General features: G+C 59.0%; 1 protein-coding gene across 2 annotated transcripts in view; it reads right to left on the minus strand.

The window, feature by feature from the left end:
* The window catches only part of PRKG1 (protein kinase cGMP-dependent 1), a 287,512-nt gene that overhangs the window by 51,975 nt on the left and 222,793 nt on the right, over positions 1–12,744 (minus strand). For both annotated transcript variants that reach the window (XM_054174681.1, XM_054174680.1), the window contains exon 6: positions 1,437–1,514. In XM_054174681.1, the coding sequence (XP_054030656.1) occupies positions 1,437–1,514 (78 nt within the window). The remainder of the gene's footprint in view (positions 1–1,436; positions 1,515–12,744) is intronic.

A 12,744-nucleotide genomic window follows, 5' to 3' on the forward strand; every position in this document is an offset into this window, starting at 1 on the left:
GATCCTTCCCTCCAGCTGTCAGCAGCACCACACAGCTTGGTGCCATCTCAGCCCTGCACTCAATGCCACATCAGGTCTCTGTTAGTCCCTGCATGGTTAGCCCCTTCCATGTGCCTCATCCTACTGCCTTTGTTGCTGCCCATCCTCCCCCTGGTGTCTACCTTCAGTGCATCCCACGTCACCCACAGAGGGAATCCACTGTGTACTCCCTGGAATACTCCCAGTCTGCCATGCAGAAAGGAGTCAAAAGCTTCTCCAGCTAGCATCAGGCCAGCAACAAACATGCTCATCAAGAAGCTGGGTGGAAGGAACCAAACTTGTTCTCCAGAATCCCATCAGGATTTGCTGGGCAGAGAGGCCACCAAAGCACATTTTCCCTGTGAGCAGTGGAACAGAAACTGAGAGCTTTTCACAGCCCCCAAGGGGAGAGCTGAGGCTTCTCTGGCTCCCTCCTTAATTTGCAGACACTGAGAAGTGACAACCAAGGGAATGAAGCTTGGAAGTCAGCCTTGTGAGAGGAAAACATTGAATATTTTAGGGCAAACCTCTCAAAACACAGAAAATAAGGTTGGGGAAAGAGAGATTTTTCTCATTTCCTGAGAGACTCCCCAGCAGCTTCCCCCCCTCAAAGCCTGCTCTCAGCACTGCTCTACAGCACAGCCACATCCATTTGCCCCTCTCCAGGCCATTCCTCCCTACTGCCACCATGCCAGGGAGGTTAATTCAATGGCAGGAGTTGCAGTGTTTGTGCCTTGGGCAGGGCAGAGAGCAAGCTCTGCCTGGCACTGAGCTTCCAGAGCAGAGAGTCACAGAATGGGTTGGGTTAGAAGAGGCCTCCAAGCTCAACCAGTCCAGCACCAACCCAACCCCACCATGGCCACCCAACCATGGCCCCAGTGCCATGGCCACAGCTTGCTGCAACACCTCCAGCCATGGGGACTCCACCACCTCCCTGGGCAGCCTCTGCCAGGCCCTGGCCACTCTGGCACCAAACAAATTGTTCCTCAGCTCCAACCTTACCCTCCCCTGGCACAATTTCAGGCCAGTTCCTCTCCTTCTCTCACCTGAGACTGGGGAGCAGAGCCCAGCCCCCAGCTGGCTGCAGCCTCCTCTCAGCAGCTGCAGAGAGCAAGGAGGTCTCCCTCAGCCTCCTCTGCTCCACACTCCACACCCCCAGCTCCCTCAGCTGCTCCTCCCCAGCCCTCTGCTCCAGACCCTTCCCCAGCTCTCTTGCCCTGCTCCAGCCCTCTGGCACCAAAGAAACTTTTCCTCCTCTCCAACCTAAGCCTCCCCTGGCACAACTTCAGGCCATCTCCTCTCCTTCTGTCACCTGAGTCCAGGGAGCAGAGCCCAAGCCCCTCCTGGCTGCAGCCTCCCCTCAGGGGGCTGTTGGGATCCCAGCCCCTCCTGCTGAGCCCCAGCAGGCAGCACCTTACCTTGCCCTTGCTGATGATGAAGAAGGTGTCCCCCCGAGCCCCTTGGCGGATGATGTACTCCCCGCTCTCGTAGTGAGTCTGCAAGAGAGGGAGAAAAAGCACAGCAGCTGAGGTGAGCCAGCAGCACCACAGACCAGCACTCAGCACAGCCTTTGGCAGCTCTGCCAGACAAGGCCTAAGCCTGGCATCAATTTCCTCTGGGGCTGGCACAGCTGGGATTGAAACCCTGTCCTGCGCCGAGGTGTGCCGCCCGAGCTCCGGCCACATGGCTGCCTCTGGCAGCACAAAGCCATTCACACTGCAGAACCCAGGCACAGGAGGGCCTAGCAGGGACCATGGCTTTGACACTGTCCCCCACAGCAGACACCTGGCCAAGCTGGCAGCCCCTGGCTTGGACAGCAGCTCTCTGAGCTGGGTTAAGAACTGGCTGGAGGCTGAGCCCAGAGAGTGGTGGTGAATGGTGCCACAGCCAGCTGGCAGCCAGGCACCAGTGGTGTGCCACAGGGAGCAGTGCTGGGCCCCAGCCTCTTTAACATCTTCATTGATGATCTGGATGAGGGCATTGAGTCAGTCATCAGCAAGTTTGCAGCTGACACCAAGCTGGGAGCAGATGTTGGTCAGTTAGAGGCCAGAAGGGCTCTGCAGAGGGACCTCGACCCACTGGACAGATGGGCAGAGGCCAACAGGATGGCATTCAACAAGTCCCAGTGCCAGGGGCTGCACTTTGGCCACAGCAACCCCAGGCAGAGCTACAGGCTGGGGGCAGAGTGGCTGAGAGCTGCCAAACAGAGAGGGACCTGGGGGTGCTGATTGACAGCTGCCTGAACATGAGCCAGCAGTGTGCCCAGGGGGCCAAGAGGGCCAAGGGCATCCTGGCCTGCAGCAGGAACAGTGTGGCCAGCAGGAGCAGGGAGGTCATTGTGCCCCTGGACTCTGCATTGGTTAGGCCACACCTTGAGTCCTGTGTCCAGTTCTGGGCCCCTCAGGTTAGGAAGGACATTGAGAGACTTGAAGGTGTCCAGAGAAGGGCAACAAGGCTGGGGAGAGGCCTTGAGCACAGCCCTGTGAGGAGAGGCTGAGGGAGCTGGGGTTGCTTAGCCTGGAGAAGAGGAGGCTCAGGGGAGACCTCATTGCCCTCTACAACTCCCTGCAGGGAGGTTGTAGCCAGGTGGGGGTTGGTCTCTTCTCCCAGGCAAGCAGCACCAGAACAAGAGGACACAGTCTCAAGCTGTGCCAGGGGAAGTTTAGGCTGGAGGTGAGGAGAAAGTTCTTCCCAGAGAGAGTTGTTAGCCATTGGGATGTGCTGCCCAGGGAGGTGGTGGAGTCCCCATCCCTGGAGGTGTTCAAGAGGGGATTGGATGTGGCACTTGGTGCCATGGTCTAGCCATGAGGTCTGTGGTGACACGTTGGACTTGATGATCTTTGAAGTCTCTTCCAACCTTGGTGATACTGTGAGACTGTGATGGTGCCCAAGCTAACCCAGAGATGCTGAGCTTCCAACGCCCCTGGGCACTGTGCTGCTGGGCAAGCTGCTGGGGGTGCCCTGCTGGAGCAGGGGCTGGGGCTGGGGGCTGCCCAGAGGTCCCTTCAGGACCTCACCCTGCTGGGATAGAAAGAACTGAAAGTTCCTGAGGCAGGAGGTCATCCAGGCTGTCACCTTCAAGCTCCTTTCCCATCAGCTTCCAAACTGTGAGCAAAACTGAGCAAGCCCAGGGGCTCTGGCTGAGTACCAGAAGCTGTCTTGTGTGGAGGAAGATTGGTTGAGCTTCAAAGCTTTTTATTGCAGCCACCTCTAAGGGTAAAAGGGATGTTGTGGAATACCAAGTAGATTATGAGACAGCCACAAACTGGGAGCCAGGAGAACCTCCCCTGTGGGGCCAGGCTGGGAGAGTTGGGGCTGTGCAGCCTGCAGAAGAGAAGGCTCCAGGCAGACCTCAGAGCAGCCTTGCAGGACCTGAAGGGCTCCAGGAGAGCTGGGGAGGGACTGTGGACAAGGGCTGGGAGTGCCAGGCCCAGGGACAATGGCTTTGAGCTGGGAGAGGAGAGATTGAGAGTGGAGAGGAGGAAGAAATTGTTGGCAGTGAGGGTGGGGAGAGCCTGGCAGAGGCTGCCCAGGGAGGCTGTGGCTGCCTCCTGCCTGGAGGTGTTGGAGGCCAGGCTGGATGAGGCCCTGAGCAGCCTGTGCTGGTGGGAGGTGTCCCTGCCCATGGCTGGGGGCTGGAGCTGGATGAGTTCTGAGGTCCCTTCCACCTAAAGCAGTCTATGAATCCATGCTTTGGACTGCATGGGTCCATCACAGCTTGCAATGAAGACCTGAGGGACAGTGTTGAGTCCTGAATGCACCACAAGCTTCTGAAGGAAGGGAAAGCACCTGGTAACCCCCACCCCATGATTTCATCTAATGAATTACTGCTGAGGGGATTTCCTGCCTGAATTCTCTCTCAAAGCAGGCACAAGGCACAGGAAACCACATTTCCACTCTCCTTCCATCCCCTCCCTTCTGTCCTGCAGCCTGACGACCACCTCTGGAGAGCCACCAGGCTTCCTCCAGTGCCAGCAGCCTCTTTCTCCCTGGTGCTGAGGCACACATCTGCTCCTCACATCTGCCTGCAAAGCAGATTGAGCTGTCACCAGCTGCCCCAAAGGCCACCAAGGTCCTGCCCCAACCCAGCCTGGTGCTGCTCCTGCTGCTCCCTCAGGTCAGTAGCAACCTCCTTGAGCAGGAGCATCTAGGGCAGAGGCTCAGGGCATGCCCAAGCTGTTGCCAAGCTCAACATCCCATTTGTGCAGTGAGCTGGGAGGGGGAGAGCAGCAGCTTTGGGGGGCACAGCAATTGCAAGCAGGTCACCTGCCCCCAGAGGTATCAAAGGTGGGCTTGGAAACAGGAGAGAGAGGAAGGAGGTGGCAGTGGGTGCAAGGGATGGGTGGGAACTGATGCTCTTGGCAGAAGACCACATCTGAAAGCTGCATGGAGGGTGAGAAAGGGTGAAAGGAAGGATGAGGGGATGAGAGAAGGAAGCTCAGAGCAGGCAGCACAAATGGATTGGGGAGCATGAGAGGCCACCAGAAGAGATCAACTGCAGACATGCTGCCAGTGGGGCCAGCTCCATTTCCTTCAGAGCAAAGAGACAGGAAGAGAGAAGGGAAAGAGATGAACAGGCAGGGCAGCTGGGAACAAAGAGGGGTATGGGAAGGATGAGGCAGGAAGAAAAGATGGGAAGAGATGCAGATGGGGATGAAGAGTGAAAAGGCAAACCCAGAGCCCCAGCATGGAGGGGTTGGAAGGGAGCTCTGGGCATCCCCCAGCCCCTGCTCCAGCAGGGCACCCCCAGCAGCTTGCCCAGCAGCACAATGCCCAGGGGGGAGTTGGAAGCTCTCCACCCCAGCAGACTCCACAACCTCTCTGGGCAGCCTGCTCCAGGCCTCCAGCAGCCTCACACCAAACAACTTTCTCCTCCTGCTCACATCCAACCTCCTGCCTGCCACTCTCTGCCCCTTGGCCTGGCCCTGGGCCCCACTCAGCAGAGCCTGGCCCCAGCCTCTTGCCCCCCACAGCTCCTTTAGCTCTTGCTGAGCATTGCTCAGCTGCCCTCTGGGGCTGCTCTCCTGCAGGCTCTCAGCCCCAGGGCTCTCAGCCCCTGCTCCTCACAGAGATGTTCCAGTCCCATCAGCATCCCCATAGCTCTGCACTGGACTCTCTCCAGCAGGTCTCTGTCCCTCCTGAACTGGGCAGGCCAGAACAGGACACAGTATTCCAGATGTGGTCTCACCAGAACTGAGCAGAGAGGGAGGAGAACCTCCCCAGACCTGCTGGCCACACTTCTTGAGGCACCCCAGGATGCCATTGGCCTTCTTGGCCACGAGGGCACCTTGGTGTCCCATGCAGCACTTCCAGTCTGCTAGCACCCAAAGTCTTTCTCTGTCAAACACCAGAAGCCATTCTCTTCTCCAGGCTGAGCAAGACCAGCTCTCTCAGCCTGGCCTCACAGCAGAGGTGCTCCCACAGGAGATCCCTTTCAGCCCAAGGCCCAAAGGCAGACTGAGGTCATTCCATGAAACCTGTGGCTGAGCAGGAAGCCAAGTTCCAGCCCTTGCCAACATGGAGCTGGACTCCAGAAGGCTCTGCCTCCCTTTCTGGGGGATCCCAAACCAGGCAGGGAGCTGTGCTGAGCTTAGGTGACCTCCTGGCCCCCCAGCTGTGCAAGGAGCAGGCTGAGGATGAACTCAAGCAGCCTGTCTGTGCTCCAGCAGCTCACATTTCATCCCTGGTGCTGGACATCTGCCACCAGAGCTGCCAGTGCTGATGGAGCAAGCAGCAAATGACTCCAGAAGGGAGATCCAAGGGCTCTTGAGTGCATCTAGCTGGAGCTTTGGGGAGATGCTGACCTCACCCAGCTGGCTCCAGCCCTTCACCAAGCATCTGCTGTGTGCTACCCAGGACAATGAGCATCTGCCCACTGCAAGGCTGCCTCCTCTTCTTGCCCACAGAGCACCTCCAGGATCTGCCCACAGGGAACATGCTGGGACAGAAGGTCTGCATTAACAACCAGCTGAGCCCTTGGCCTCCCCTCCTGCCTGCCAAACCCTCCTCTGCTCCAAAATGGCCACAGCCCTAACTTGCCAGGGTGGCAGGAAAGCTACCTCTGAATCTCAGTGGTGCCCAGTGACAGGACAAGGGAAACCAGGCTTCAACCTGGCAAGCAGAAGGTCCAGCTGAACACCAGGAGGAACCTCTTGACTCTGAGAGCAGCAGAGCCCTGCAGCAGGCTGCCCAGAGCAGGAGGAGTCTCCTCTGGAGACTTTCCAGCCCCACCTGGCTCTGTTCCTGCATGCCCTGCCCCTGGGTGACCCTGCTCTGGCAGGAGTGGGACTCAGTGATCTCCAGAGGTGCTTTCCAGCCCCACCAGGCAGTGCTTCCATGAATCTCTGCAGTGCTGCCACTTGCTAGGAAGCAATGAAGAAGGGACTGGAGCTGACTTCCAGTGGTGTGCTGGATGAACCCCCCCCAGTGTGCCTGTCATGCAGGGCCAGGCTTGGCCTTCACAGGCTCACAGCATCACCAAGATTGGAAGAGACCTCAAAGATCATCAAGTCCAACCTGGCACCACAGAGCTCATGGCTAGACCATGGCACCAAGTGCCACATCCAATCCCCTCTTGAACACCTCCAGGGATGGGGACTCCACCACCTCCCTGGGCAGCACATCCCAATGGCTAACAACTCTCTCTGGGGAGAGCTTTCTCCTCACCTCCAGCCTAAACCTCCCCTGGCACTGCTTGAGACTGTGTCCTCTTGTTCTGGTGCTGGCTGCCTGGGAGAAGAGACCAACCCCCACCTGGCTACAACCTCCCTTCAGGTAGTTGTAGAGGGCAATGAGGTCTCCCCTGAGCCTCCTCTTCTGCAGGCTAAGCAACCCCAGCTCCCTCAGCCTCTCCTCACAGGGCTGTGCTCAAGGCCTCTCCCCAGCCTTGTTGCCCTTCTCTGGACACCTTCAAGTCTCTCAATGTCCTTCTTAAACTGAGGGGCCCAGAACTGGACACAGGACTCAAGGTGTGGCCTAACCAATGCAGAGTCCAGGGGCACAATGACCTCCCTGCTCCTGCTGGCCACACTGTTCCTGATGCAGGCCAGGATGCCCTTGGCCTTCTTGGCCCCCTGGGCACACTGCTGGCTCATGTTTAGGCAGCTGTCAATCAGCACCCCCAGGTCCCTCTCTGTTTGGCAGCTCTCAGCCACTCTGACCCCAGCCTGTAGCTCTGCCTGGGGTTGCTGTGGCCAAAGTGCAGCCCCTGGCACTGGGACTTGTTGAATGCCATCCTGTTGGCCTCTGCCCATCTGCCCAGTGGGTCGAGGTCCCTCTGCAGAGCCCTTCTGGCCTCTAACTGACCAACATCTGCTCCCAGCTTGGTGTCATCTGCAAACTTGCTGATGCCTGACTCAATGCCCTCATCCAGATCATCAGTGAAGATGTTAAAGAGGCTGGGGCCCAGCACTGCTCCCTGGGGCACACCACTGGTGCCTGGCTGCCAGCTGGCTGTGGCACCATTCACCACCACTCTCTGGGCTCAGCCTCCAGCCAGTTCCTAACCCAGCTCAGAGAGCTGCTGTCCAAGCCAGGGGCTGACAGCTTGGCCAGCAGTTTGCTGTGGGGCACAGTGTCAGAGGCCTTGCTGCAGTCCAGGCAGACCACATCCACAGCCTGCCCCACATCCAGCAGGCAGTCCCCTGGGCATGGAAGAAGCTCAGGTTGGTCAGGCAGGACCTGCCCTTCCTGAACCCATGCTGGCTGGGCCTGAGCCCTTGGCCATCCTTCCTTCACCTCTGCTTGCAACGAAGGAGAGGGCAGCACAGGGTTAAGCAATGCCAGGCCCAGCTCCTTAACCACAGAGTCACAGAATGGGCTGGGTTGGAAGGGACCTTAAAGACCCTCCAGCTCCAGCCCCCTGCCATGGGCAGGGACACCTCCTAGCAGCCCGGGTTGCCCAGGGAGGCTGTGGCTGCCTCCTGCCTGGAGGTGTTGCAGGCCAGGCTGGATGAGGCCCTGAGCAGCCTGGGCTGCTGGGAGGTGTCCCTGCCCGTGGCAGGGGCTTGGCACTGGATGATCTTGAAGCTCCCTTCCAAGCCTGCCCATTCTGTGGTGCCATGGCATCCTGCTGCCCTCTGCACAGCCTGCCAATGAGGCCATCTCCATCTCACCACCTCACTGACTCCATCCCCCAGGGCTCTCCCTTCCTCCAGCCCCTGAGCCTGGTGGCTATCTGTTTGGATCTGCAGCAGCTCCCGTGCCAGGGCTGAAGGGTGAAATCGTTTCTCTGCTATCACAAAGAGGCTTTTCAATCACTGCTATTGCAGCTCACAGATACTGCAAAGAGCAGGAAATCAGAGCTCAGCTCACATACAGCCCCCAGGAGCTAATTGAATGCTTAAAACAGAGAGGCACAACAATGAAGGCTGCTCAGGTGCCAGCCAGGGAAACAAACTCCCCAGGGAAAGGAACCCTGGCCAGCCAAGATGTGCTCTGAGAAGACACCAAGGTCTGGGGAGGGAAGGTGACCTGGGGCTGGTTGGCTGGAGGAGAGCAGCCTGGGAAGGGATTTTCTCAGTGGTCAGCAAGCAGCTCTGCACAGAAGGACCTGGGAGTGCTGGTGGTCAAGAAGAAGCTCTCCATGGGAGAGCAATGTGCCCTGGTGCCCAAGAAGAACAAGGGTCTCCTGCAGTACATTCAGATGGGTGTGGGCAGCAGGTTGAGAGAGGTTCATCATCCCCTCTGCTCTGCCCTGGTCAGGCCACACCTGGAGTCCTGGCTCCACCTCTGGGCTCCCCAGTTCCAGAGGCAGGGAAGTTCTGGAGAGAGCCCAGGGCAGGCTGCAAAGCTGCTGAGGGGCCTGGAGCAGCTCTGGGAGCAGCAAAGGCTGAGAGCCCTGGGGCTGAGAGCCTGCAGGAGAGCAGCCCCAGAGGGCAGCTGAGCAATGCTCAGCAAGAGCTAAAGGAGCTGTGGGGGGCAAGAGGCTGGGGCCAGGCTCTGCTGAGTGGTGCCCAGGGCCAGGCCAAGGGGCACAGAGTGGCAGGCAGGAGGCTGGATGTGAGCAGGAGGAGAAAGTTGTTTGGTGTGAGGCTGCTGGAGGCCTGGAGCAGGCTGCCCAGAGAGGTTGTGGAGTCTCCTGGGGTGGAGAGCTTCCAACCCCCCCTGGGCACTGTGCTGCTGGGCAAGCTGCTGGGGGTGCCCTGCTGGAGCAGGGGCTGGGGCTGGCTGACCTCCAGAGGCCCCTTCCAACCACACTGCTCTGCAATCTCCCTGTTTGCATGCTCAGTCTCTAGCACAGCAGCAGGCTGAGGTCTCATGAGCAGCTCTACAGCCAGAGAGCCTTCTCCAGCTGCTGCAGGCTCAACGCTCCCAAGGCTGGACCAGGGGATCCTCGGGGCCCCTTCCAAGCTGCCCTCCCGTGGCTCTGCGATCGCCAAGCCTGGAGGCCACAGGGGTCTGCAGGACCGCAGTGGCTGCTTGTCCTCCTCCTTGCTCGCCGGGCCGGGGATGCTGCAGCCGCTCCAGCAGATGTCAGTGTGCACAACGCTACGGGAGGCGCCGGCGGCTCCCAGCCCCGGCAGGAAGCATCGGCCGAGCTCCCGAGCCTTTGGCTTGCTTTTGGCTCGTCCTAATAGCGTTGCCAGTTCTGTGTGTCCTGCCTCTCCAGACACACGGGCATTGCCTGCAGCTCGCAGCTAAAAGGAGCCCGAGGAGCAACAATTCCCCTTCCCTCCTGCCTTGGGCCAGGGAGGGTTGGAGGCTGGAAGCCAGAGGATGCTGGCAGGGCAGCGGTAGCCTGGGGTTGGTTTCCTTGGTCCACTGCCACCAAGAGTGGACCCCCCCAGGGCTGTTGAACCGGGGGCAGCTGGGCTAAAGGCAGGGGGTGCTGGGAGCTGCCATTGGCATCAGCTCCCAGGAGAAGGCACTGAGCAGATTAGAGAGCTCACAGGCTCCCAGCATCACCAAGGTTGGAAGAGACCTCGAGGATCACCGAGTCCAACCTGGCACCACAGAGCTCATGGCCAGACCATGGCACCAAGTGCCACATCCAAGCCCCTCTTGAACACCTCCAGGGATGGGGACTCCACCACCTCCCTGGGCAGCACATCCCAAGGGCTAACAACTCTCTCAGGGAAGGTCCACAGTGGAGCACAGATGGAGTCACAGAATCACACAGGATCCCAGCAGGGTGGGCTTGGAAGGGGAGCCCCTCTGGGCATCCCCCAGCCTCAGCCCCTGCTCCAGCAGGGCACCCCCAGCAGCCCAGTGCCCAGGGGGGGTTGGAAGCTCTCCACCCCACTGCTTGCCCAGCAGCACAGTGCCCAGGGGGGGTTGGAAGCTCTCCACACCAGGAGACTCCACAACCTCTCTGGGCAGCCTGCTCCAGGCCTCCAGCAGCCTCACACCAAACAACTTTCTCCTCCTGCCCAGATCCAACCTCCTGGCCATGCTCTGGGGTCAGGGATCTCTGCTAGGCCAAACCATGATGGAAAGTTGGTCCTTGGAAGGGTTGATCTCCCCAGCAAAAGTGAGGAGCAGAGGAAGGAGAACAGTCAGAGGCCTGGCAGGAGACTTCACAGAATCACCAAGGTTGGAAGAGACCTCAGAGATCACCAAGTCCAACCTGGCACCACAGTCCAGGACTGAGCAACATGAAGGCCCTTAAATGCACTTCAGGATGCTCTTCACAGGCCTTGACTTCCCACAGCATGCAGAGAACCACAGAAGGGTTTGGCTTCAAAAAGCCCTCCAAGATCACTGAGTCCAGCACCAGCCCAACCCCACCATGGCCACCCAACCATGGCCCCAGTGCCATGGCCTCAGCTTGCTGCAACACCTCCAGGCATGGGAACTCCACCACCTCCCTGGGCAGCCTCTGCCAGTCCCTGACCACTCTGGCACCAAACAAATTGTTCCTCATCTCCAACCTAAGCCTCCCCTGGCACAACTTCAGGCCAGTGCCTCTCCTTCTCTCACCTGAGACTGGGGAGCAGAGCCCAACCCCCAGCTGGCTGCAGCCTCCTCTCAGCAGCTGCAGAGAGCAAGGAGGTCTCCCTCAGCCTCCTCTGCTCCACACTCCACACCCCCAGCTCCCTCAGCTGCTCCTCCCCAGCCCTCTGCTCCAGACCCTTCCCCAGCTCTCTTGCCCTTCTCTGGCCCTGTTCCAGCCCTCAAGCTCCTTCTGGCAGGGAGGGCCCAGAGCTGAAGGCAGCACTCAAGCTGTGGCCTCCCCAGTGCCCAGCCCAGGGCACAAGCCCTGCCCTGCCCCTGCTGCCCACACCATTGCTGCTGCAGGCCAGGCTGCTGCTGCCCTTAAGGGGAGCTCCTCAGAACAGAACAAGCCTCTCAGGACAAACCCTGCTGGTTTTGGTCTGAGATGTATTTTCTTGCCTGTTAAATCAAGACAGCAAAGGTCTGCAGGGCCCCATGCTCAGTGCCCCTTGCACAGCTGAGGGCTCTGGGCTTTGCTCTTCTTCCCCCCAGACACTGCAAGAGGAACAGAGAAGGAATTTCTCATGCTGAGGGTGGGGAGAGCCTGGCCCAGGCTGCCCAGGGAGCTGGGCATCACATCACATTCTAGCTGAGACTGGACAGGGCTCTGAGCAGCCTGCTGAGGGCAGGGGGGTTGCACTTCATGACCTTTCAAGGTCCTTCCCCACTCCAACCATGCACCTCCATGGCTGTGGCAGTGGCTGCTGCTGGAGCCTTATTTACCACCCCTGCTAGGCTGCTAGGAGCCTCAAGAAGCTGAGCCAGATACCTTCAGCCTTTCTTACCTTACAAACTCTGTTAGGAAAGCAATAAAATAGAGAGCAAAGGAGCCAGTGAGTCAAGGACTTGATTACACCTTGCCTCTCCAGCCCCTTTATTTGAACCAGCAGCACTCCATTTTCCTCACCCCCAGTCACATTAACCAGATAAATCTTTAGCCCTTGTCTCATTTAGCTTGGCTGGGTTTCATTTCCTCCAGGATGGAGTGGCCATGGAAACCATCAAAATGATCACAGGCAGCCTCCACGAGCAGGGGAGAGGGAAAGGGCTGCTGCAGTGGGGTGGTAGACTGGGAGCTGAACAGGCAGCTTGGCCTGTGCCTGGGGGAAGGCCAGGCTGAGCCTCAGGCTCCAGAGGTCATCCAGTCCAACCCCCTGCACTCAGCAGCAGCATCCTTCAGCAGAGGAGGTGTTTGAAGTGCCTGGGGGAAGGCCAGGCTGTGCTCCTGAGGCAGGTGAGGATGAGCTGGTGGTGGGCATGGGCAGTGCTGGAGGACTCTGCACTGCCATCTCCTGCTCTCTCTCTCTTGGCTTGGCACAGGATCATACAATGGGCTGGAAGGGACCTCCAGAGCTCAGCCAGGCCAACCCCCTGCACTCAGCAGGGACATCCTCCACTGGATCAGGCTGCCCAGAGCCCTGGCCAGCCTCCCCTGGAATAGCTCCAGGCATGGAGCCTCAACCACCTCCCTGGGCAACCTGCTGCAGTGTTCCAGCAGCCTCCTGGGGCACAACTTGCTCCTCACATCCAGCCCCAGTCTGCTCTGCAGCCATTGCCTCCCTCTTTTATTCACTCAGGGCAGTTATTTCTCCTCAGGGCTTGCCTTAAAGCTCCTCTCCAAGCAGAAGCATTCCAGGACTCTCTGCCCTTGCTCTTCTTGGTTGACTTCCTGGCAGTGGTTTCTCCTCTTTCAGGGCAATCCTGAGGGTCACTCAGACACAAAGCTTCTAGCCTTGAGAGCTTCAAGCCTTCTCCCACCAGGCCCTCAGGTGAGCCTGAGTACAACGAGGG

This window comes from Dryobates pubescens, chromosome 30, assembly GCF_014839835.1.
Source record: "Dryobates pubescens isolate bDryPub1 chromosome 30, bDryPub1.pri, whole genome shotgun sequence".
In the NCBI taxonomy this organism is placed as follows: Eukaryota; Metazoa; Chordata; class Aves; order Piciformes; family Picidae; genus Dryobates; species Dryobates pubescens.